The sequence below is a fragment of the Chanos chanos genome, chromosome 4 (genome assembly GCF_902362185.1).
Source record: "Chanos chanos chromosome 4, fChaCha1.1, whole genome shotgun sequence".
NCBI lineage: Eukaryota > Metazoa > Chordata > Actinopteri > Gonorynchiformes > Chanidae > Chanos > Chanos chanos.
The window spans coordinates 18,920,209-18,946,910 of record NC_044498.1 but is presented as its reverse complement, the minus strand read 5'-3'; the positions used below and the strand labels follow the sequence as shown (position 1 = coordinate 18,946,910).

Here is a 26,702-nt window from a genome sequence, read left to right as displayed (position 1 = left end):
GCACTATTGTAGTTTATCACGCTGCTGATTATATGTGACTACCAGTGAGACACAAGAACAACCCACGTGCATTTTGGCAATTAGGCAATGAGTGTTTAGGCTTTGATGCGGCCTTGCCACATGAAAGAGAGAAGGTCAACTCAGATCATCAACAAAGGTCCCACTCACAAGAGCCAAAGGAGAGCTTGGATGCCCTCAGGGCTGATGGGAATAAGTGATCAAATATCCTATCATCTCCATCACGGTATGAAGTGGATCTCAGTATGAAACAGATTTGCGTCGGCACCAAAGCTGGACAATCACAATGAGCAATTGAGAGATATCATATTAAACACACTTTTAACCTAATCAGGTCATTTTAGAATATTTTGGTTTGGGTCAACTAACATAACCTTTCAAATTCTGTTATAGCTATCATATTTGCAAAGAAGTTTTATTGTTCTCTTGACTTCCCATTTAGGTCGTAGTACCTTTGACATTGAAAGTATTTGCTAATTTGTTTGCTCATCAAAGCTTTGCTTTCTTCTCCATTTGTCCTAGATTAATGCTATTACATGAGTGAACATTGAGAAAACTAAGAGTAGCAGACTGGTTTAGGCTTGAAATGGAGCTTTCAGAGAATTTGTTTATGCCAACAGCAGGAGTGGTTCGTAGAACTACTTTTGCTGATAGCATAGATTTTGCTGTAGTGAGCAGTTGTGATCTGTATCACTTTGGCAGCTTTGATAACAGCATGCCTGCACCTATAGAGATCCTACTCCCATCAAATTGGTTACACATGCCTGATCTTGGAAACATCTATCAAAATGGTGCAAGTACAAGTTTGCCTGTTCATTGGATGAAACACCTTCAAAATAGTTGTGTCCCTTCTGCACAATGTAGAGCTTATTACTTGAAATTCATTGTAGATTCTTTATTTTTATATATATATATATATATATATATATATATATATATATATAAAATTCTTTTGTTTTATGTAGAAATGTTGTGTAACCTTAATGTCAAATGCCTGTATAACTGACCATTTTCAGATTTTCGAATTTTCATCAGAATAGCCCTGGAAAACAAAAAGCGACACCATTAGACACAAATTATATTGGTTATTCCTACAATCTCGCTAATGCCAACAGAACTGTATGAGTCTGTAAGTTTAGCTGTGACTAACCTTGAAATGCAGTTATGCCCCATGAGAGTTCCTTTGACAGGGATTCGTGACAGCAGACGGAATCAAGTTTTGCATTAACAATTTGTTCTTTTGATGGTTGTGTCAGTTCTACATAGCCAGTTTTCAGTTACAGGCTATTTCCCTTTGGATATTTCCACAGACAGTCTATTTGATAACCGCAGGTAAAACAAAATCATATTTATATCTATAGATCTGTGTCTATACACAAATGTATTTATGTTCTGGCTTTTCTTTTCTTTTCTTTTATTTTTTTTTGATAATGAAAAGAAGCTAAGTGAAAGTCAGTAGCATCTTTGCAATTCTACAAATGTTCAAAATTTTTGTCTTAAGCTATCAACAGATTTCTGTTGCATTTCTGTTTGAGTATATTGTTTTATCATGTTAAATGTCTAGATTGTTTGAGCAATGTCAGGCCTTGGACACATTTCATGTAATCAAAGTGGGCCCTTTCTCAAAAGAAAATGTACCCTGAGCTTTTATGAAGCTAAGAGTACATTTACTCTACTCTAAGCTTCAGAAAAGCTTAGAGTTCCGAAGCTTTAGGAACTCTAAGGTCTGGACCTCTAAGGTTCTCTAAGGTTCCCTTAAATAAGGAAATATCCTATTTAACAAAAGTATTATTACCCTTTTGTTAAATATCCATTCCTGGCTGTCAGAACTTGACTTCTGTTCAATGAGATGAGCTTTGGGGCAACGCATGTCCTTTTCTATATCACTGGTTATCAGTGAGATTATTCATTCTTTTTTGTCTTGACATTTAGTGTCATCTTGCCTGCTGTAGCACTAGTAACACTAGTGAACTTCATGCTCTGTGTGTGTGTGTGTCTGTCTGTGTTTGTGTTATTCAGTGTGTGAGGTCAAAGGGGATCATAAGTATCAGATTTTCCATGTTGTTGTAGTGGCTGATTGCTGTGTTTCACTTAGCTTTATTTTTCTATTGTGAATTTGTTAAATAACCTTCTTATTTAACACCAGCATTCTTTTTTCTGCAAGACTTCGGTTCACTAAAAAGTGCTTTCAAAAGTATCACAGTGCTCCACAGTTTCATTTTTGTCAAATGGGATGTATGTCTTAACCACATTAGTCATACCACAGCAACTACTTCATATAAGTGAGACATAATTATACGAACAGCACTGAGCTTTTGTGTATATAAGAAAAAAAATTACATGACAGTATGACAGCATTGGTTGGTATCATATGATCTGAAAGTACTTCAGGCTTCAGTGGTATCATTCAATGGTTATCCATCACCACACATTACTTGTGTGCAAAGTGGCTCCTTCACAGCAGATTAAGGTATTTGTCATTTAATTTGTTTAAAAGGAGAAAGCAAATTGTTTGTAATCACATATCAAATAGATGTTTTGTAATCCAATTATCGTTTCTGTCACAGAAATCTAGAATTTACAGAATAAACCAGCTTGCACCCAAAGAAATGACAGTCAGAAACATCAGTCCTGGATATGTGAATGTAAATTATAACTTTACAAATGTCGAAAATATACATTTCATTAAAAAGAAAAGAAAAGAAAAGAAAAGAAAAGAAAGAATAGCAGTGAAGGCTGTCAATGTGTGTAGATGTATTATTTTTCTGTCTGAAAGTCATTTCATTGTTGCCAGACAGTTTTACATGTTGCATCATGACAAATGGCAAATCAAAGAATCATTGATCTGGTTCTCTCCACGTGGCAATAGCAGTTGTTCCTGAAGAGGCTAACCTAGAATGGAAAAGAGAACACTGTGATCTTGTTCAGCTGCAACTACAACTGATTTCAATTCAATATTCTAGGCCAACAAATTGCTGTTAGTCATAAGATACTAACCATTTGAAGCCAATTTTACATGTCACCTATCTCTCACAGCTTGTGTCAAAATGTAAGGAGATTTGCGTTTCTCAAATAAATAAATAAATCCTTTCCTTTTTTCTACCACAAATAAATCTGTATATTCCATCACAGGTATTAAATAAATCATAAATTACAGATCCTTTTTTGTACATTGGCAGACGACACTAATCAAGTAATATATTGTAGTATGTTATATAGAGACTGCTTTGTCAATTTCTCTCAGTTCTTTTCTTAGATCTCATTCAGAAGTAACATTTTCAAGTCACATGTCAATATTTTGAGACGCAGTGTGTCGTGCGTTTTTCAAGAACCAGTAGAATTCAAGTCAGTTCCATTCAATTCAGTTTTATTTATATATCCTATTTTTCGCAACAGAAAGTGTCTGCAGTTTCAGAAAATTAATCTCATTATGTCAGGCTTTGAGATTTAAATACCAACCTTAATTTAACTTGTTTTATTCAAGCCCCTACTTTTGCTGTATAGAACTGTACAACTACAATTGTTCACTCTATCATATTTCATGATGTTTATAGTTCAGTAAACACTAAGAGTTGTTACACAGGATAGATGGTTTTCTGTGGGGGAAAAAGACTGTTGTTAATTTGTGGGCAGCTGGCAGTGCCAAAAAAACTTGGGAAATAAGAAGAGATAAATGGGCATGGTGGAGCTAGAACACGGCTTATATGGATGAGAGTGGATTTAACAAGAAAAAAAAATATGTTTTCTAGGTTTTATCTTCCCGCATCTGATACAGCAACTCATCAAAAGTGAATTTCACAGAATAACCAATAACTGGTGAGGAAAGCGTCCATTTTCACAGAAAAAAAGGCCATTAATTATTTACTGACCTCGATACGTCCAATAAATGGCATGGTAGTCTTTCACACTGCAAGCAAAAGTGTCTGTGTAAGTTCACACTACCAACCCACATGCTCCCTACAGCCTCCAGCATTCAGAAATGATGTTTATGTCCGAATACGCCTTCCTGTAAACTCAAAAATAATTCATATTTTATCTTCTGCATCATCACAGGGGACAGATAGTCTTCCTCAAGCTAACTCCTGTTTGTTTGCTCACTTAACATCGGTTAAGATTGCATGTTTTAAACACTTTGAAGGTAAATGAGTATAATCCAATGAGAGAACTCATAAAAGGAGAAAAAAGATTTCAAAGAAGATTGGTTTAAACCATAAGGCACAAGTCACCTGAATATTTTATTACTTTTCCCATACTAACATAAAGCCTGCTTCAAACTTCTAAGGTTCTATATGTTTTCCAGAGGCAAGAAGAAAAAATCTCCTTCAGAATCTTTGTGCACCATTAGTTGAGTGATATAGGTCAAATTATACAGAAAGATTCAAAAATTACCTTTGTACATTCATCTCTGTAAGGCTGTTTATCTACTGTGGATTGAAATAACTCTTGGGTTTTCAGCGGTGTTGTCTTAGAGCCTTTAAATGAGGTGAGAACACTGACAAAGTCTGCTAGAATTCATTACTGGGCTATGAAAACAGTATCTACTTTTTCCCGATTAAAATTAAGGGTTGTTTGTGGGTCTGGAAAATTCAAAAAGAGAATTCTTGAATCGTAATGATGCGGCTATTCTTGGCTGGTAACAACCCAGGAACATGGGTCGAATCTTGAGAATTATCTTAGCTGAAAGGGGCAACAATAAACATCCATGTTGGACTAGGCACTGTCAAAAAAAAATAGTGTGTGTTGTGGAGAAATAATGAGATGATAAACTTACAGGTAAATCATTTTAATAATTTCTCTTATTCCAACAGTAAAATATTATGTGCTGCTTTTCAGTAGTGTGTAGCTGAACACACAGAGACGCACATTAACCCAGAGAGATCCATGGCCCTTCATTTATCATGAAGTTATGTCACACATAATAGTAATAATGGCAAACAGCTGGCAATAGCTTATGTAACCACAGCCTCTCAAGCTGTCATCTCTGTAGTCTGTTTTCTAAAAAGACAAATTTAAATGGCAGTGTTGGATCAATACCCCCAAGCTCACCTAATGGTCTGTATTAACAATATTGACCATCTCCCCTCTGAAAGCTTTTCAAAGGGAGCTCAGAGATAAGACCTGGGTGGAACGGATTACAGAACATATGCCATTTTAACCCACAAATCCCTGGAATAAAAACTCAAATGTCACAAAAGTCACTGGAAAGGCAACTCAAACTCTTTAATTCATAGAACACTGTGGTTAGGAATCACAGTTATACAACAATGCTCATCTCTTCATGCATTTTGGGGTGCTGTGAACACACAGCTTTTTTTTTTTTTTTTTAAATATATGCTAAATTCATTAACAGTTATCTGACAGAAGAGCTTTATGTTACCCTAATAGACAGTTGGCGCACACATCAACAACTCTAAATGGGAGCAGAAAGGGGTGCCAAACTCTCTGATATCTGATGTGATTTTCACACTTAGAGCCTATTAATCCAAACAGTCAAAGAAAATGTCAAAATCTATAATAGCTGCTGTCATCTTTATGTAAAGAATCTTTCCTTAATCAAATTAGTTGGTCATCAGAGTTATCGAAATGCTCCGTATAGACAGGTAATGTGTGGAAAATAAAATTGCTGGTAGGTGGTTATTGGCTAAAAGGTTCAAAACATCAGTTGTTAAAGCACACTGCTGGGTCTCAGTAAACAGACAGCTGGCTCTTGCCTCTAGCAGTTGAGACTCCAGTTAGAAAGTAACACCAAAGGTTAAATTCACATGTTGTGACCATTAATAATTCAGAAGCTTAATAAAGCTGTTATGTAGTGCCTATGTAATCTTCATGCTGGACCATATGTTTTTCTAGTTTAAATCTGTGATATATTGGGATTCTAAAAATATGAACACATGAGCAAACTGAATATTTTCAGCGTTTTGCAGTGGGCACGCGGACATAATTGAACATATTTGTGCATTTCAACATTCATGTCGATTTTCACTACATCCAGGAACAGATGGAGTGAAACGAGACAAGTACCCATAAAGTACGGACAGCATCAGTGCTACATCAACGGATTGCGAGGAGACAGATATGATGTACTAATCTTAGGATGCCTTCTACAGGTCACTGCATAAAAGATGCTCACCCTATCACATTCTGTCAAAGATCAAAACCAAACAAAGGAGAGATAGAGAGAGATTTTTTTAAAAAGTCCAATTTAATTATTCAGTGGACACTATCTTGATTCAGGGGAATTAAATTTAAAGCTGAGAATACACATAGACAGTAACTAATCGAAAAAAAAAAATACAACTAAGGATTTTTCCATAATGAGCAATAATCATCATTCCCACATCAAAACAGAAGAATCAAAACCTGAACAATCAAAACAGCAGAATATGAGTTTGGAGCTTCTGTTCCAGAGGAGACAAACGTTTTGCTCAGATGCCTCCGCAACATGGGAAAATTGTCAGGTGCTATGCTCGAAATGAGGTCCAGCTCCTACAAATTCACATAGCTTGACGATTTTTTTCCAGATTCTTCTCGATGTTGTCAATAACCTCCACAGCAGCCTGGGGGATTCTGGTGCCTGGACCAAAGATACTGCTCACTCCACTATCATACAGAAACTGATAGTCCTGCAAAGAAAAACAGGAAATGGCTTGTCAGTCCACACGTTTACATTACAACTATGCTTTGCTTTCCATCACCATTCATTATTCAATGCAATTATAGAACCGTCGTAAGGCACATATTTTTGTATACATTTTGTATGTTTTTGTATTTTGATTGTATTTGAAAAATTCATAGAGAAAGGTGTAACAAAACAAAACAAAACAAAAAATCCTGACCAGAAATTGTGAGAACTTAAAGACAAATACACTAGGGGTTATACAGGCCTGAGTTACAGCTGAGATCCTGAGGTAAGCACACTCAAATTTGTTTGTGAAAGATTTAGAAATGGAGCTACTTAATTCCCATGTGTATTTGCTGTGCAGTACAGTCATAGCAATGCAAGATGGAGCGCCCTAAATAAATTAAAAACTGGAGAGCCGAGAGATCCGATCCTTTCTTTTAGCCTGTGAACTCTTTGCGTGGGGGTGCAGCACTCTATGGATTCAGACGTCTATTCCAATTATGAAAGCTTTCACCCATTCAACTTCACACTCACTACTCATGTTCTGTCTATCTGCTATCACTCAATATTTGTGTAATCACACAATCACCTGGTATGAGGTCACCAGAATGCAAAATGTTTGAGGTTGAAACGCATTCACCAGGTCATCCCATGTCATCTCTTCGCAGTGAAATGGAAGGACGGTAACAAAGTACTGTTCAAACTTATCCCCATCACAGTCACATATTATTTTACAATGTACACAGGCTTCTGTTTATTTTCTGAGCACGTGTTGAGAAAATGAAAAATTTATGTGTAATCCTTCAAAGAATTGAAAGAATCATTTCTTCATTAGGTTACAGAGTGCATATCTAGTCTCATATTTTGACACAACTTCAAGGGCTTTGAACATTAGACCTGCATTCATTTTCTTAATCTGACTGAGAAGAACCAGTTCCACAGGCATTTCATTTCACTGCAACGCAACGACCTTAACAGTGCCCTCTTACTATCTCTGGGCTCTGCTGTCTATAGCTGTCTTTAAGTATTTCTTTAAAGAAGATCAGTCAGTTTAATAAGGTGAAGAGCTCAGACACCCTGGAGGAGCTCGAAGTAAAGCCGCTGCTCATCCACATTGAAGGGAGCCAGTTGTGGTGGTTCGGGCACCTAGTCAGGACGCCTCCTGGGCGCCTCCCTGTGGAGATGTTCTGGGCATGACCAACTGGGATGAGACCCCAAGGCAGACCCTGGACACACTGGACCACAACCCGGACCACAACCCTGGACCACAACCCGGTCCCGGATAAGCAGCAGACAATGACATGACATGACATTACATGACACAACACGACAGTCAGTTTAGCTGGCATTCTGGTGTTCATTCTTTCTTCCTTTTTTTGCCATTACCGTCATTTATTTGACAGGGTGTATGTGTGTACTGCTTTAAATACAGGCTAGCATTGTCAGTGTCATGTTACTCCAACAACAAACACGTGTAAAACACTGTTCCAAATCATAACAATATCCTGGTTCTATTCACTGCTGGAATACATTCATGAAAAAAAATGATGTGACAATGAAGATGAAGATGTGACAAACCCTGTAGTGAAAAAAGTGAAGGGAAATTACTTACATTGTTAGGGAACTATAAATGTATTAAGCGTTAGCATACCCCTGGCCAAATCATTTGCCCAAGGGAATCCAACTGTGATCACAAGCTTTACCTAAATGCAAAACATTCTTCAACCACTGTGCTGTATTAACAGCTATGCTGTAACTGCTGTTTTCTTGCATTTTACTGAGGTAAAAAAAAAAAGGCTTCCAAAATATACAGCTGCAGACGAAATGCCAATATGACTTTGAAATATCTGGAGCCAATGCCTCTGTCAATATCAAACACAAAATCTGATAATTACATCTGTCCAATCAAATAATTTCAATACATTGATTAAGTAGCCCATATCAATAAATTGCAAAATCGACAGAAAACACTGAATTCATCAAGGTCACAAAATTTTTTTTTCAGCAGCTAGCTAGAGATAAAGATCTGACTTAATGTCCATCAAACTGATTATTACAAAATGTTTGCTCTGTTTTTATCAGGTGGAGCAATCAGGGGTTTTTTTGGTTACGGGCCCATCTGCCTGCTGATTCACAATAGAACATAATGACTACTGTAACAGGAACATGATTTGAACACTGAGCATCCACATAATAAGGAAAAATAATATTCAATAAATAGTAACACAGAAAACAGGAAAATGTCTGAGAAACTGTGATTAGAAACAAGTGTTAAGCTTGTCTACCCACAGGGCAACTGAACCATTACACAAAGATCTAGCAAGCTCTCATCACCACTTGCCTTTCAGTGTTACAATCATCAATAAAACAGTTTTAATTAGATGCTAAAAGAAGTGTTTGGAACCAATATTGGTGATTTAAAATGACACTAGTAGTTTCTACAGTGCTAAAAACAGCCATAACCTGCTGCTTATGCTGTTGGAGAGAACAATATCACTGTAAGAGCAGGCTCATTCAGTGGTTATACTGAAATGTCTCTGTACTCCCTAAGAGATAACTCACTCTCACTCATTATCTAAGCCGCGTATCCTGATTAGGGTCGCGGGGGGTGCTGGAGCCTATCCCAGCGCTCATAGGGCGTAAGGCAGGGAAGCACCCTGGACATGTCGCCAGTCCATCGCAGGACAGACACACAGACAAACACACTCACACACACATTCATTCACCTAATCTGCATGTCTTTGGACTGTGGGAGGAAACCAGAGCTCCCGGAGGAAACCCACACAGACACGGGGAGAACATGCAAACTCCACACAGAAAGGACCCTGGCCGCCCGGCCGGGAATCGAATCAGAGACCTTCCTGCTGAGAGGCGACGGCGCTACCCGCTGCGCCACCGTGCTGCCCCAAGAGAGATAACAGTCTATATAAATGATACTGCTGTTATTTTAAAAATCAGCTGCTGTTATTTTAAAAAATCAGTTTCATCATTCATATTTTCATACTCTACCTATGCATAAGTCACATTTCCTGAGATTAATTAGCCTGTTACCCAGGAAAGGAAAATATATAACCAAACATATCCTCCATTCACATTCAATAACTGGATGAGAATGAAATTACACTGCCTGCCATTTTCACAGTGTTCCTTAATAAAACATATAATCATCTACATTTTCACTTGTCAGGTTCAAAAACTAATTTTCATGTGTCTGTAAGGGAACGCAGCACTTAGTAGTAAATCACAGTTTGTGTCTGCACTGCATGTTTCATCTATTCAAAGCTTAAATAAAAAATAAAAAAACATTTTGAAAGAAATTAAATGGCATACATGAAAATTAATTAGTCAGACGCCATGCAATTAGCACCACTGTCCATCACACTGTATGTTACAATTTATAGTCTAAAACTGTGCACATCAGGTTAAAATACTGAAAATGGTACCCATCTAAGGTAGGGGTGTGTGTGTGTGTTTGTGTGTCTAACCATACATATATAAATATATGATTAAAAGTGCAATCACTAATCTTTGCCACTCTAATAGGGTTGATTTCTCCTCTACATGTTCTCTGATCCTCTGCATTCACAGCTGCTGTATTCAGATCTCAAGGTGAATTCCAGAGTCACTGGTACATCTATTAAGCCACTGCACCTGTGTCTGCATCAAGGCCAAACCAGTACAGTACAATGACCTTCAAAGGAACAAGTATTGTGCCTCCACTTGTTGATCCTAGTTTATGAGCCATATGGATCTCATCTTCCAGAACTCATTTATAGAATATCTGTCCAAGAGTAAAAATGTTCAAAAATGCAATCTGAAAAGAAGGCAAAATAATCAACCTGTGGCTGCAGCTTCAAATACCTGAAATATAGCATCACCAATGTGCATAGAAGCTAACCACTTAACCTCACATTTCTCAATCAATGTCTTCCTATTCATGCTGTTGGTTCTCTTTAAATAAATAGCAAAGCTATAAAGACAAGTAAAGATGCTATGACAAAAACTGAGGGGATCAGTGTACAGCTGACAGTCCTTGAGGCTCACTCTTTCTTGAATGTAAAATGTGGTACAAATTATACAGTTTACATCAGAGGTATGTTCAATGTGTCATTCTTGTTGCCTCTCCAACACTTGGGTTTACAATACCAACTGACATAAGACAATTCTGATTGTCTCTGAATGTGTCAAAATGAGGACTAAATTCACAATGAACTCTGTTTTTGTTGGATGAAAAATACATTTACTTCAGATTTTTCCACTGTACAGATGGCAATAAATAGCTCCTCCATACTAGATAGTAGAACCTGGGCAGAGAGTGTGTGTGTGTGTGTGTGTGTGTGTGTACACATTTGCACATTAACATGGCTTCACCGACCAGAATTTGTTCCTTCTTTTTTCTGCGGAAAGATTCTCGGGCTGAGACTAAAGGCAGTTGAGAAAATAGAGTCACAAGACAACCGCAAACCTTTCCTGGCAGCGCTGTGTTTTATAAGAAATTTAATGTTTGATATGGTGCTTTGTGAGGTGAAAAATGTTGGTGTGTTTTAGTGCAGTCAAGCCTGGTACTCATTTCTAAGAGGAAAAATATAAACAGTGCAGGGAGTGATTTTCGCTCCATGCTGATCTAATAGTTGGGCACAGTTAATCACTGGCTAACAATGATTTCTCTTTTGAAGCTGCAGTCAAAGATATGCCAGACTAAAAGCCCTGCACTCATGTTACCTGGGGTGGGATGACACCTCCACAGATGACGAGAATGTCAGGCCGATTGAGGTTCCTCAGCTCTTTGATGAGTTCAGGGACAAGTGTTTTGTGCCCGGCAGCAAGTGTGCTGACCCCAACGCAGTGGACATCTGCATCTACCGCCTGCTGGGCTACTTCCAATGGCGTCTGTCACCACGCAAACACCACAGGGTATGACAACAACACCATCAAAAGAAATAAAAAAAAGATGTCAGCAGGGAAATTCCAAAGTTTGTCAGTCTCTCTCTCTCTCTCTCTCTCTCTCACACACACACACACAGAGACACAGACACACACACAATTTTGACAGGATGTCTGAAGCAATGAAGCTTGGAGACCCCATATATGACAGTGGTGGGACTAGACGATTTCAGTTTCTATGATTTATGTACAAGGACTAGTTTGCGCACAATGAATGCATGTGTTGCAAACCAAAAGATTACATGTTATTGCATTAAAAATGATTAAAAGACAAGAGTCACATAACAGGAAGGAGAAAAGTGTTTGTGTGTTGAGGTCATGAGGGCTCACAGTCTATAATGGGATCATAGCGTCATTCAAACAAAATCAAGTCAATGGGATCATTCAATCCTTCTAACAGACACAGACTAATTCTCATCCATTCAGCTGGCTGTTCACAGTGAGAGGTAAAGATAAGAAAAGAGCCTAAAATAGAAATAGCCTCCATGGTCTAGAGGATCTTTTGGCAGTGGTCCATGGTAACCAGCATTGTCAGGGCATCTGAGATGGAGGTCACCTATTCTAACAGAAGGATAATGAGCAGTTAAATTTGAGGTTTTGCTTATATTCTCAGATCTGGGAGGTTCACTGAGCAATAATGAAAGAACGGGATTATTACTATTTTGAAAACCTGGAAGAGAAATGGTAGCTTAAACTGATGGTATGCCTTTTGATCTGCCCGACCAAGAAGTGAATGTTTTGATATTTTTGGTATGGAAAAATTATCTTAATAAATTCCAGCTTTAATCATTTACATGAATGGGGCGAATTGACCGTAGCATGATCTCTGATGGGATTAATATAGAGAGAACCTGAGCATGGCAAAAACAAAAGGGAAATCATTTTCACCCTGAATGAACATGACCTACATTTCTATAAATGTGACATGGGTTAGTCAGACACCTGTATAAAGCTTTTGAATCATTGCTTCAAAAATGTATCCATCTTTTTAGTCATTAGAAATCTAGTTACGACTACACAAAACAAAGAGATAAAACAAAGAGAAAGAATGGACATGTGGTTAAACATATTTTTTAAAAATCTATCGCTTTTCAGGTGACACATTTGAGGAAAATAAAAGGAGAAGAAGGGACAAGGATACACAGAGCTACAGAAGGGCATTAAATGATGGTTCTTGTTGTTTGTGGGAGAGACAGATATCCCTGCCTTCACAGGGCACAGCTACAGTCATTTGCTCTTTCTTCACCTCTCTCCATTCAGCAGCTCACCTGGAAAAGAGGCCCAATATCCACATCAAAGCCCAGGTCAGCAAATCCTGTAGCGATAACCTTGGCGCCCCTGTCGTGTCCATCTTGGCCCATTTTGGCAACCAGTAGGCGAGGATTCCTACCCTCCAGCTTTTTAAACTGCATGACCCTGAGAAAGAGTGAAAAAGAACATAAAAGACACTAAAACAGCAAGTTCTTACAGGCACTTGCGTCAAACATGGGACGAGATGAGTGGACATTTCTCATTCGCTCAGGTATTCCTCTCTGGCAGTGTCATAGGTTCACTTCAGTTCAATTTCAGGACTGTTTTGACCATTAAAGGAGGAAATTCAATTATGTGCTCCAAAAGAGGCAAATAATTAAGTTGAGGCACGCTGACATTAAGAAAGACTGAACAGAATGACAAGTGAAAGGACAATAAAAAAAAAAAAAAAGCATCATTCATTGTGCATCTCAAGAGAGTAACTGAAGTAAAAAGATGCAGAAAGTGAGGCGTTGCAGCCAGCTCAGCTGGGGTTCAATGACAACAGGCTCTATTCAGAGGAACTGAGCTGTTATGATGTGATAATTTTCTAACACTTGCCGATTGTGAGCCAGTGCGATCTCGTCATGCTCTCCAAACTCGCTGCGGTAGGCCCCGCTCACCATACGTGTGCTCGCTTTGTGCTCTCCGAAAACCGTTTTCATGGCATCTGTGATCTCCCCAACTGAACACCTGGAGAATCCAATAAAACGTTAAATCCAATCCTAATCAGATTATATTATGTAACCGTAAGTAATGCAATACTGTTGTAGTGCTACATTGCATAATTTTACTACTGTATGAAGTAAAAATGTATGCATATCCTTTGTCCTATATCCCTGTTTATTTTACCATCACCATAACTAAAAAAAGGTCGTTTATGTGTTGTTCTACACAATATCATTGTGACACTTAGAACCAGACGGCTACCCAAAACACTTCACTGTATCCCTTCAGCCTAGGGTTTGCTTGTAAAGCCTAAAAAAACCTGGTAAAATATTATCTATTTGACAAGAGCATTCCTGCATAAAAAAATCTGTGAAAAAAATGTTGGGTTCTAGCCCTGGTCCAATCTTCAGAGATCTCTGCTCTGAAGTCCTCATTTGGTTGTACAATTTGTTAAAAGAAACCAAATGCATAGTTTTATGTTCATTAGTAATGGCTCTCTCGAGATGGCCTGATCTGGCCTTTTGTCTGAAGTATGATTCAGGGCTAGGTCAGAGTTCACAATCAGTTAACAGAGCTAGTCCATTACAGTTTATTTTATAGTTTATGAACCAACTCTAACACACAAACATCGAAGAAAGTCATGTGCAAACCAGAGGTGAACTGAGCTGAGTGGAACTTGCCTTGCTCTGGCTGCCTGTACTGCCAACTCAAGCAGATTACCATCCCCGGTGCGAGCACAGTGTTCAATGGCTGTCAGACACCGTTTCACAGCGTCTGCATCTCTGCTCTCTTTCACCTGCAAATAAAGCACAGACAGAGAGAATTATCCATCAATCTACAGTGAGCACATTAGATTAAACCCACACATCTCTGTTATAACAGTAGGCTAGAGACAATAACATCAGCAAAAAACAAAGACGGACAAGACAAAGCTGTGGATGAAATTTATTTCTGTGGATTTTCTGTGGCTTTTTCTTTTTTCATATTGAGCGGCAATCGAGCTTGACTTCATATTGCAAAGAAACCTGTCTCTGTGGAAAGCTTCTATATGTCTCCTCCAGCTCTCTCTCTTTCTTTTTCTCTCTCTTTCTCTCTGTCTCTCTCTCCCCCAGCTCCCCCCCCCCCTCTCCCCCTCTCTCTCCCCCCCCCTCTCTCTCACCTGACCAATGGAGAAATAAGCACATTGTTGTAATGTCTCCAGTCAGTGCTTCAGTCCACGGCCTTTGGGGTAAATCAAAAAACAATAACAAAACAGTACACGCATGATGACATTAACGCTGACCTGACCTGCCATCTCAATCGGATCATCCACGTAGTTCAAACCAAATGTTAAGTGACCTTATGAGAGAGCTGCTGTAATAAAGAACAGCTCAGGGCACTCACAGAGCATAAGGGCACGGATGCCATGTCTCATCGACGCACAACCGTTCGCTAGCCGACCTACTCCACAAATTAAACCATTACAGATCAGCTCACTGATGCTGGAATGTGCACACAGATGTGCTGACAATACATACACAAATAAACCCGAAACTCAATTTCATGCCATTTTAAAAGAAGTATTTCTTGGTATCCTTCCTGAAGATAAAGAGCTACTGAAACCTGCCAGCGTTTTTTAACAATAAAGCTCTGAGCAGAGCCTTATTAGAACTCAGTTGAACTGACTGGACACGATATTATTAAGAATAAAACACAAGCAAAGCACTTTGTACATTAAATGACCATACATTAAGCTATTTACACACATTTTCATGTTCCTACTAGCTACCCCACATACCATTTTGGTCCTATGAGAATGACCAAAATATGCTACCACGCCCTGTTTTATTCACAATATCTACATGTCCACTGGTGATAGAGACCTAAAATATTGGCACAAAACGGAATAATCCTGTTTCAAGTTAAGAATACAGGAGCAGTACCTTAACCAAAAATAGAGAGAGCCAACAAACATCTTAAATATGAAAAACCTGCCACAAAACAAGCAGATCATCCAGAGCAGCTGGATTAAACTTTGATCATGATGTAGGGTGGAAAAAGAACAGAAAATGTGGGCCTCTTGTCTTTCCGATTCGACTGCTTACATTTTTTTTTTCCCAGAAAAAATACATGAGTTGAGCTCCAGTTTACAGGAAATATGTGGTCACCCTGAGTCCCTGCTGTTCTTATTTTCTACTATCTTGGAAGATCAAATCAAGGTTTGCCAGCAGCTACAAGAAGGTCTAATTCAACCACTGCAGCTCATGGATGAGAAAAAAAGCTATCTGCTAAAAACACACACACACACCACTGTAACGGCCTCTCTGTTCATGTTAGAGATGATGTTTCAAGCTATGTTTCTCCAGCTCCATGCCTCTAGGCCTCCCTCCTTCAGCATTTTTATTATTCAAGCTCTGACAAACCCACAAACAAGAAAACGTTGGAAACAGTTAAGTGAAGAGCGTATTGTATTGGAGAGGCACTAAATTGTCACATTTGCTCCATATTTCGATGTGTAATACATTTTGCCAGTCTAGAGGCTATCAAACAGGCAATTTTCATTGGCGCCTGAGAAAGTAGGAGGCTGGCTAATCATTTTGTCATTGCAGGAAGCCAATGAGGTTCATTCAGAATTATCAACCCTTATTTCACATTCAGTGTTTCATTTTGACCACTGTCAGTTCATTTTGAAACATGTCACCTACACTCTAATCTCAATATTTGGTTATGTGAGACTACTGGAACGCCTGTGTAGACAGTATATACAGAATAATAATGACAGATGCCTGAAGTCAGTAAAAACGTGTCACCATTTGATTAAAAAAAAAGCTCACAGCTACCATAAAGCAGCTAGGTTGAAGTACTAGACCTCTCGTGTCATCCCACTAGAAAGACTACCTGAGATCTGCAGGAGGACCAGCACTGCATTACTTCAGTGCTTATACAACAGTGCTCTCCAATAACTGGGGCTGAGTATGGTGTTGCATAAGCATTTTACATCCTGTTACACTGACTAGAAACACTTGTCACAACTGAGATATGTGTACCTGCAATACCCATTTCTATACACATATATACATACATACCCAGAAACATACACACCCACACTTACACTCACATTCTCTCTCGGTGAAAATTAAAAAAAAAAAAAAAGAAAAAAAAGAAAAAAGAGATGAAACCCAACCTTCCGCAGTTTCTCGATCTGCTTCTGTCGGACGACCGTGTTGTCAATGGCCAGCACTTCAACAGTCTCTTCCGTCTCTAACCGGTACTTATTGACCCCTACAATGACCTCAGAGCCTGGAAGGAGAAAGAGCACAACATTAAAACAGGACCACCAAACCCTGTGATGGGGCTATGAGGCAGTGTGGGGGCCTAGAGAGAAGCAGTCCAGTCCAGGGACTAAGGGACAAAGCATCACAGCAGGATTCAAATGCTCTCTCTCTAAACACAGCCAGCAGTTGCACCACAGTTGCACTGCTTTAATTGGCCCTACTGAGGTGATTATCTGTGGAGGTTAATACGTGATATTTAACACTGCACCCAGAGGCAGCGTTGCTTGAGACATGTGGATCCCTTTAAAAGAACAATCATTTTGCAGTGAAGTTTCATCAGAAACCAATGAACTATCTCTCTTTATTCACATTCTCTCCTAAGAGCTTTATGGATAATATAGTCAACCACTTCAGCAGAGGTTTGCGCGTATGTGACAGGCATGCATGCACAGAGATCTATTGGAAACATAACACATTCCAACTCAATGTTATACAGCCTACATTAAAAGAGGAATTCAAAGTAAGAGTCACCTCCTAGCTTAGTCAGGTTTAATCTCATGCACCCCATCCCATCCCATCACCTTACTTCCAACATTCCTAGCACCAGGTCTCTCTCTTGAACCAACCTGCCTTTTCAAAGCAAGGGGAAGGTGTCTCTAGTTGGCTGGCTAATCACCCTCTTGCAATTCCCAGCATACCCATGCTGGTCATTAAGGTTTTGAACTAAGGCAGCCATCTGCTCAGGTAGCCCGGGGTTCAGCAGCAGGACTGTATTCGAATATTATAACGACTGAAGCCTGTTGAGTCGAGCGGTTTTATTAATGCAAGGACTACATCCTCTAATGCTGCATTTGAGCCAACATGAGGCGCGTTTTTATGTCATTCTGTTTTTGTGGAACAAAAGCACTCCTACCAAGTGTGTTTGTGTGCATGCATGTGTTTTTGTTATTCTACTAAACAAAAAAGGCCACACATCCATATGCATGGACATGCACGTGAGATCCAATGTGATCAGAGGAAGACGAGAGTCCTTCATAATCTGTCTGATTTTACTTTGACTCCCTGGGAACATCTCAAAAGACTCCTCTTCTGTTCTGAATAAGACACATTGGGCAGAGTTAAATTCGGGAGATGGGTTTTTTTAACAGTATGCATGCACTCCCCACATCCATACATTAAATCCCTGACACCTTCTATTTCTCCTCACATTCCTTCCTTTGTGGCATCTCGGCTCAACCACAGGATATTTGAAGCAGTTTTTGGAACAGGTGCATATAGCTTGCCTGGATTTTCTCATTTCCTGCTCTCTGCTTGTCAGATCATTTATTTATAAGGTATCTATACATGTGAGTGAAGGGAACGGGCTGGGGACCAGTGCAAATCCCCAGAGAAGCTTTTGCTGATAGCAACTGATGTTCTGCCCGTGGGCAATGCACTGCTGTAGTCCAGCGGTGTGAATTTATGTAAGAGTGGTAAATTATGGAAATTACCCCTGAGGGACAGGAACATCCTATCAACTGACAAAACCGAAAAAAAAAAATCCCTGACAACTTCTGGAGAAAAATCCTAACCATTTGATGCCTTGAAACATCAGCAAAGCACAGAATAGCAATAATTAAGTAAATAAATAGACTAAGAAGTACTTTTTTGTCACACACTCACACTGAGCAGTGAAATGCAGCCTCTGCATTTAACCCATCCTAGCACCAGTGAGCACACACACACTACAGCAGTGAGCACACACAAACACTATGAGCAGCCAACCCTTTGTGCCTTGACAGGAGTACTAATCCTATCATGCATGTCTTTCCAGTGTAAACCCACGTGAACATGGGGAGAACATGCAAACTCCACACAAAAAGGACCTGGGACAGCTAGGATTTGAACTCAGGACCTTCTCGCTGTGAGGCAACAGTACTAATCACTGAGCAACCATGAAACCCTTCATAATCTAAACAGCCCCATTCTTCATAATCTAGAAAGCTCAATAATGTCCGTTTTACCACGTCTTGAGTCATGTCTGGTCCATTTCATTTGGAGAAATGTGGCAATGTACGGCGGTTTCACCAACTTTTCCCTTCCCGTACACGAAACCAAGTATTTCACCACTACACCTCTACCTTAAGCCCAAAGAACTACCACCACAACCATACTGCCAACACAGAGCCGTGGTTTTTCAGCAGGTCTTCACTTAAATGATGTAACACTGTAGAAACTGACCATATGGACAGAGTGCTGGAAACTCAGACCAGGACTAGAACAGAGGCTTGCTGACATTACCGGTATGCCTTTTCTTTCTTCAAACAGTACAGAAAACAACAACAACAACAAAACATGCTGCACAAAAGAAGCAACTGCACTCCCTATTGACAGGGCATTATTCATGTGTACATAAATGCATGTTTTTCTGCTCAGAGCAATTCTAGTGACCATGGTGGAGTTTTCCATATTAATGAGCTCTGTATGCCCGTTATGCTTGTTTTTGACCTCCAACTGAGGATCCAATTATTTTATCAGTGAATTGTTATATTATGTTAGAGTCCTCTCTGCTAATTAAATTTAACTAATCTTGTGGAGCAATGTACACACATGTATACAATGAGAGGTCACTATGATATATGGACAGTATAAAAATGAATCGATTCTAAGTCTGATGTTTGAACAATCGTTCTGTCAAAACATTTCAGACTTTCTAGAAAACACTTTATTTTCCTTAAAGAATGCTGAAAATATTCATAGTTTTAGTTCTCAAATGATTCATTACACAGCATTGCTGTTTCTCACAGAATCCTATCCATGAATGCAGAGAGTTTCCTGCTACTTATCTGATCACCTTTCAATCCAAATTTTCAGTACATATCTATGTTAGTTATAATAACATTCCTTGGCTCATATCAGAGGCTTTAAAATTCATAAAGGATAGATTTTTGAAACATGCCTCATTTAAGTGAATAAATGCCAGCCCTATCATAAGGCCATTTGTTTGGTTTGTTAAAATGGTTATGCAGTTCTGATTACTTTACTCACATACTAAAAAAAATAATCAACACATTAGAAATGATGAGGATATTATGGTTTATGTTTTTACAGTGGTTTGTGGTAATGTGAACTGAAACTGAACTGAAACACTAAGATGACTGGCTCTATCTTATATAATGCGTCAGTTTCTGACTCAAGCCCCTACATCAATCTAATGCTAAACTGCATTTGGACCGACCTTAGTCCTAGTCTAACCAGTCCATACTGACACTGCTATAAGGACATGTATTGGTATCTTCCAGTTCTACTGAGATTAACGAAAGCAGTCTGACACAGAAACAAAACAGCAACACATAACACTGCCTGAAAAGGGTAGAGAGATTTTTGGACCATGTGCAGTCATGACTTTGATAACCTCTTAAACTTTCGCAGCATGTTGGATGGATCATGGTTTGTGCTTAAAAAGCAGTTACACCACGAGGACCTGCGACTAAGATGAGCATGTATGAAATATGGAGAAGCTGCCTTTGCCTTTACTGAATGATTAATGCTCTCAGAGGCAGTTGGCGCTTCAACATGACATGTGAGTCTAGCACCTATTCACCTGTGAGCAGCATGTCGTCCATCTCAGAAAGACTCTAGGAGTGTACGATGGGCAGATGCCTGCTGACTCCCTGCATCTCCTGATGTCTTAGAAAAACATGAGCTTACAGTGCGGTGGTAAGATTACCTAAGCAGACGCTCAGTCCATTTTACTACAACTGGTAGCTAGCTTTTGACATTGAGTGAAAGAGCTAATAGCCCGTTGCATTCATGACAGTGTTTAAAGACTGGGCAATTGACTTGATCGACTTAAAGCTCTTCTCCGCTCCATTTGCTAGGCTGTCCTCTGTGTGTTTAAAATGCAAACAGTTGACATGCAAGACAAGCTTTGGAGTATTTCATTTATTGCAAAAGGCGTGTTTGTGTATATGTTTGTGTCTCAATGAAGAATAAAAAAGGGAAAAATAGTGGTGTGTGAGTGTGTGAATGAGGACTGAGAAATCAGTGGGTGAGTGAGTGTTTGTGTGTGTGTGTGTAAAAAAGGATTAAAAAGGGTGAGAGTGTGTGAGTGTGCGGGAGCGTGTGTGAAAGGTTAGAAAAAGGGTTTCTATGGAAGAGGTTAGAAAAAGGGTGAGAGAACTGTGTGCATGTGTGAGCATGTCAGAAAAGGGGAGAGTGTGTGCGAGTGCGTCAAAGAGGCTGAGTGTGGCAAGTTAGAGTATGGCTGTTTGTGTCTTTAAAAAGGGTTCAAAAGTGGGAGTGTGTGTGTGTGTGTGTGTGTGTGTGTACACGTCCTGTTCCAGTACCTGAATCAATGCGAGCTTGTCTGCGGGCGGCACACTCTTCGATACGCAGTTTGGGGATGCCCTCGGCCACTGCTCGAGCCATACCCCCCATTTCCTCAATCTCTGTGATAAACTGAATCCACAGATTGGACAGGATAAGGAAACACCACACAATCCATGACCCTGTCACGCAAATATCTCTCCCTTTTACGCATACACATACAAAATATCACGGTGTCGGATTACATTATTAACTGTAAAAGCTGGATAAGCTTTAATAATCTGTTTGGACCAAAACAGATTAAAAAAAAAAAAAACATTTTAAAAGGTTGAATTCCTCCCTCCCGTTCACGGGCCATAATTAAAACATTTTGACTGGTGACTAAGGGTGGAAAAAACAGCTAAAATTAAATTCATATTTTTAACGTTATACCGAGGGCTGCGCTCTTGTGGATCCTACTGGTAATGCCCAAGTTAAATACATAAATTTGAACAAACCAGTGCATAAATTGAGAAACAAATTGTGTAAGAGCGCCTCTAGTGGTCTGATACGCACATGAGCCTCATTTACTAAAACTTTCAACGTGTGCGGTTTCTTCCCTCAAGCAAAACCAGCGACAGGTCAACACCCATGTGAGGTTCCAGTGTACGGGTCACCGGTTATGATACTGGTATTAATAAGACAAATAACACTAAATATTTTAATATGCTTAACAGCTCCTCAAAACATTGTTTATAAAGAAAACAAGAGACCAAGCAGCCTCTCCATGCCTAACCTTGAGAGCGGCATTGTAGACATCAGACGTGAGCGCCTCCATCATGTGGGAACCTCCCCAGGGGTCTGCCACTTTGGGAATGCCTGACTCTTCCTGAATAATGATCTGAGTGTTTCGGGCAATGCGAGCGCTCTTGACTGTTGGCAACCCCAAAGCTTCATCAAAAGAGTTAGTGTGTAGAGATTGGGTGCCACCAAACACTGCAGCCATGGCTTCAATCACTGTTCTGATTACATTGTTGTAAGGATCCTGGGGAAACATGAACATTAATATGAATAACACAGAGCTGTTCCTTTCAGTTATTACTCTAGGACCATCTTTTTTTAGAGGTTGCAGTAAGAGTCACTAAGAATTTATTTTTCTACTTTTTGAAGGTGTGGAAATGAACTAAAGTGAAACAGAGGTAACAAAACTTAATCTGCTTTCATCTGTGATACTGAATATAAAAGACCATAAGATAAAAGGGCTAAGAATCACAAGAGAAACCAAATTAGCCTAACTATTCCAATAATGATTTTTTTTTTTTTTTTCAGCTTTAGGGCAGTCTCAAGAGACCTGCGCAGATGTAGACTTTTTGTTTCTTACCCTTTTTCATTATGCCTAATTAGTCCTTTTATTGAGAATGGTTAACGTAGGACTGTGAGCTTAATTAGTCCAGTAATGGTCTTACAAAATTCCCTTGGCCATTACAAAGGATCTCAGACTGCATGTGTTTTTATTGTTGAGAGACATACTTCTAACAACACAGAAACAAAGCAAACAGATCCATGAGCACTGACCTCTACACTTACGTTCAGAGTAAACCCACTGGCACTACACTGTGCCAACCTTCACATGCAAACGTCTCGTTCAATATTTACCTTACTGAAGCTCTGCCAGTGATCTAACGTATATTGAACAACTCAACAAAGACAGCAGGTCAGCATACTATTATTTTCTTATGAAACAGACATTTTGTTAACGTCTTATGGTTGCTCACTACTCTTGGCAGTCGTGTTGAGTACCTGCTCAGTCAGGGACCAGCCGGACGTCTGACAGTGTGTTCTGAGCAGCAGGGATTTCGGGTTTTTGGGTTGGAACTTCTCTTTGATCAGTGTAGCCCAAAGACGTCGTGCTGCCCTTAGCTTGGCAATTTCCATGTAAAAATTCATGCCAATTCCCCAAAAGAAGGACAACCTGGTGAGGGACCACAGTAAGTCTCAAACACAGTACTTCCTCTGGGTGGGGGGAAACTGTTATTTTCTTTGCCTGCATGCTTGATATGTATGTACGTTACAGTTTTGTAGAAGTGATGATAATTAGCCTCTAGTGATTGAAACAAAGGTAGTTTATTACAAAGCAGGATTTTTTGCTAGCTGGAGAAGATTAAGCCAAAACTCTAAACCACCCAAAAGAGGAAAAATGAGGAACATTCATATTAGATAGTCTTGACTTTAAGCATGACACCATTTAGTTAAGAAATCGTGCTTTGTAATACATTCCTCTTTTCAGAGGTAGGCGACTCTCTTTCAGAAAGGCTCCGGTGTACGTAGCTTTTTGCTCCAGCCCTACACAAACACAACCTACTGGCACAATGGTACTCAAATGGAGTTTTAATTAGCTTCATCAGGTTCTGAATGAGAGTCAGAGCAAAAGTTTGAACAGACAGTAGCTGTGTAGGATGAAGGTTTCCTAACCCCCAATATTTAACTACTCACCTAGGAGCAAACTCATCAATAGTCAGGCCAGCTTTTAGGCCAGTTCTGCAGTATTCTAGACCATTAGCTATGGTGTAAGCCAGCTCCAATATAGCATCAGCTCCGGCTTCTTGTAAGTGGTATCCACTGATGGAGATGGAGTTAAACTTAGGCATGTGCTACAGGAGAAAACACAATACAGTTAGAACATATGAGGGAGAGGTAACTATGGCAACAACAGATAACACAGAGATATGTGCAAAAGCAAACATCACTGTCTGTTTGCTCAAGTCTTTTAGGGACTTGAGGGAACTGATCAGAAAACAAACCGTAGACTGGACAGAGGCATCTAAATGAAAACTAGTGCAGAACTGCTGTAAAAGCATAATGAAATTTTAAATCAAATATGTTGTGTTAACAGATACATACCTTGGATGTGTAGGCAAATATGTCAGCAATGGCATGCATGGAGGGCTCAGGGGGAAAGATGTAGGTGTTGCGCACCATAAATTCTTTAAGAATGTCATTTTGGATGGTGCCTGTGAGCTTCTCTTTGGGCACACCTTGCTCCTCGCCTGTTACAATGAACATAGCTAGAATGGGAATGACTGCTCCGTTCATTGTCATGGAAACAGACATCTTTTCCAATGGAATGCCATCAAACAGCATCTTGGTGTCCTCCACCGTGTCGATAGCCACACCCGCCATGCCCACGTCACCGTGCACTCTGGGATTGTCTGAGTCATAACCACGGTGGGTTGGGAGGTCAAAGGCCACAGAAAGGCCCTGCTGCCCAGCTATGAAAACAGGTTTGAGGTGTAGAGACAGCATTGAGTTCATTGGTCGTATTAAGAACACACTACAAAAACCACTATACTGTATTATATTATATTATGTTATATTATATTACATTATATTATATCACGCAAAATTACTTAAAGACTGATAGTGAGACTAAAATGATATAACTAACCTTAAATACATAAAATCCCTGAACTACACTTTTTACATCAGACAATCAGGATCATTTGGTTCACTTTAGAAATATTACAGCATTAAAATAATTGTTGAGATACAGGGTCTGTCAAACCTTTGATGTTGTCCTTGTAAAACTTATTGCTTTCCTCCACAGTACTGAATCCAGCATACTGCCTTATAGTCCAAGGTCTGTAGGTGTACATAGTAGGGTAAGGCCCTCGAGTGTAGGGGTAAACTCCTGGCAGTTCATCTTTGACACTGACAGAGTCAGCTTGCGTGTACACAGGCTTGATGGAGATGCCTTCTGGAGTGTGCCAGATCAGGTCCTCTGGGTTTTTTCCTTTCAATTGTTTCTTGGCCAAGTCAGCCCAGCCTTCATGGAGCTTTATGTCATCATTCTGTGATGTGGTTGTTCTAAAAAATCGACACTGGTCCAGTGCTGGCGTCACAGAACCAGGAGCCCATAGCAGCCGCCTAGTCAAAAGTGATGCACAAGCCTTCTGTGCGGTCAACATCCTGCTGCGTGAACCGTATCAGACAACTCAGCAACACACAGGACACCTGTAGGACAAGGAGATTGTGGAAGTGTTGGTAACATGGAGTGATATTTTTTAAAATGTCTCTGCGTAAAGGTCAATAAAGACAGACAAAATCAAATGCTAGTTAAGAGATAGTGAACATGATGAGATATTGATGACCTTCGCTAGGAAATGCATAACGAGAAGAAAAGACCAAGTTGAAAGTGCAGGCCCGTCAAACGCTCTCTCTTCACGTTCGTCCCCTTTAATGAAAAGTTACCCCGTCCTACAGACATGAGCATGTATATCTTTACTAACAAGGCACTTATGGAACGGACGTCTCATGTGTGAACATAAGTAATAAATCGTGCGTCATGTTATTGTTCCGTATTTTGAAACTACTACGGGATTCTTCATCATCTAAACGTTTCAAAAAGGTTTCATCACCTCTTAGTTAATTTGTGACATTAGAATTAACAAAGATGAAATCATAGTGAGACAGGTCTTAACTCAAAAAGTGAAATGCCAAACTGTAACACAAAAGTTCCTGGCGATTGTTAGAAGACAGTCAACTAGCTGTGTCGCACAAGCAGTTTTACTTGTACCAGTGTTCGTTACGTTAAGGTTATTACAATCAGGCAGCGTCTTCACAATACACAGGGGGCAATGAATTCAACTAATCCTTCGAAACTGTTATTTTCATTATTACAAAACTGCAAAAGCCTGACCTTGCGTGCACGGGTATGTTATGCTCCGAGCTGGAAGGCTGTGAGGTGTGTTGCTAGCTGTCCAATCACATTTAATAACAAATAGACTTCCGCCAATCGGAAGCATGTTCCACCAACCTATCACCCGGATGTAAAAATCCCCGTCCCATATAGAAAGAGGCAGCGTTGATAATGTTTAAACCTGCCGCGGATGTTTAAATGCTCTGATAAGCAGCTCAAAATGAGTGCTGGCATATGAAATGTTCATCATCACAAATCCAGCATTCAAACTAATGTTTCTAAACCAATGTTCCATCTGATGTCATCAAAAAGATCTGCGGTGGTCACCCATTAACACTGATTCTTTCAAAATATTTGTCCAAATGATTTGTGTGTGTATGTGTGTGTCTTAGGGTGAGGGCGTAATATGCTGGATAACATTGCCTTTTAAAATTTGCGCCTATGCTGCTTATGGCCACCAGGTGGCAATATCTTATTAATTAATGCAGCATGTCCCCTTCATCCCGTTATCTAGATGTGGGAAAATAAGTCCTTAACACGATTTAGAGCGGAATGAGACCCTCTTAAACAGAACCTCTGTGGGCTATGTAAAAGAAATAGCAAACTTTAAGACAACCGCATATATTACCTTAGAGGCTTAAATTTCTAACTACATTAAATCCTTACATGAACACTGATATCATGCATTACCTTGTGTGTCATAATTCAAAACAAGTAATATTCAGTAATACGCAAGTTTTCAAGAGTTTCATCTTTATTAAGAGTTTACATCAATAAAACGTTCATAGAAGCCAAAGTACAGTATTCATTTTGTTCCTGGCATCACTTTGCTGTGCTTTCCTATGTACTATACCTTGCGGCAATTGTGTATAAGGGATATACATATGTATATAAAATATATACTAAAGATTATATAATACGC

At 39.5% G+C, this 26,702-nt stretch overlaps 1 protein-coding gene across 1 annotated transcript; it reads right to left on the bottom strand.

The window, feature by feature from the left end:
• Positions 1-5,213: 5,213 nt before the first annotated feature.
• On the bottom strand, positions 5,214-25,836 carry mmut (methylmalonyl CoA mutase). The gene is made up of 13 exons (XM_030771293.1): positions 25,781-25,836; positions 24,647-25,095; positions 23,986-24,353; positions 23,578-23,735; positions 22,885-23,056; positions 21,881-22,129; positions 21,126-21,237; positions 16,707-16,822; positions 14,224-14,339; positions 13,436-13,567; positions 12,853-13,000; positions 11,363-11,530; positions 5,214-6,641 (listed from the first exon to the last, which is right to left on the bottom strand). The coding sequence occupies exons 2-13, from the start codon at positions 25,047-25,049 to the stop codon at positions 6,513-6,515; spliced, it is 2,271 nt and encodes a 756-aa protein (XP_030627153.1). The 5' UTR covers positions 25,050-25,095; positions 25,781-25,836; the 3' UTR covers positions 5,214-6,512.
• Between the last annotated feature and the right edge of the window lie 866 nt (positions 25,837-26,702).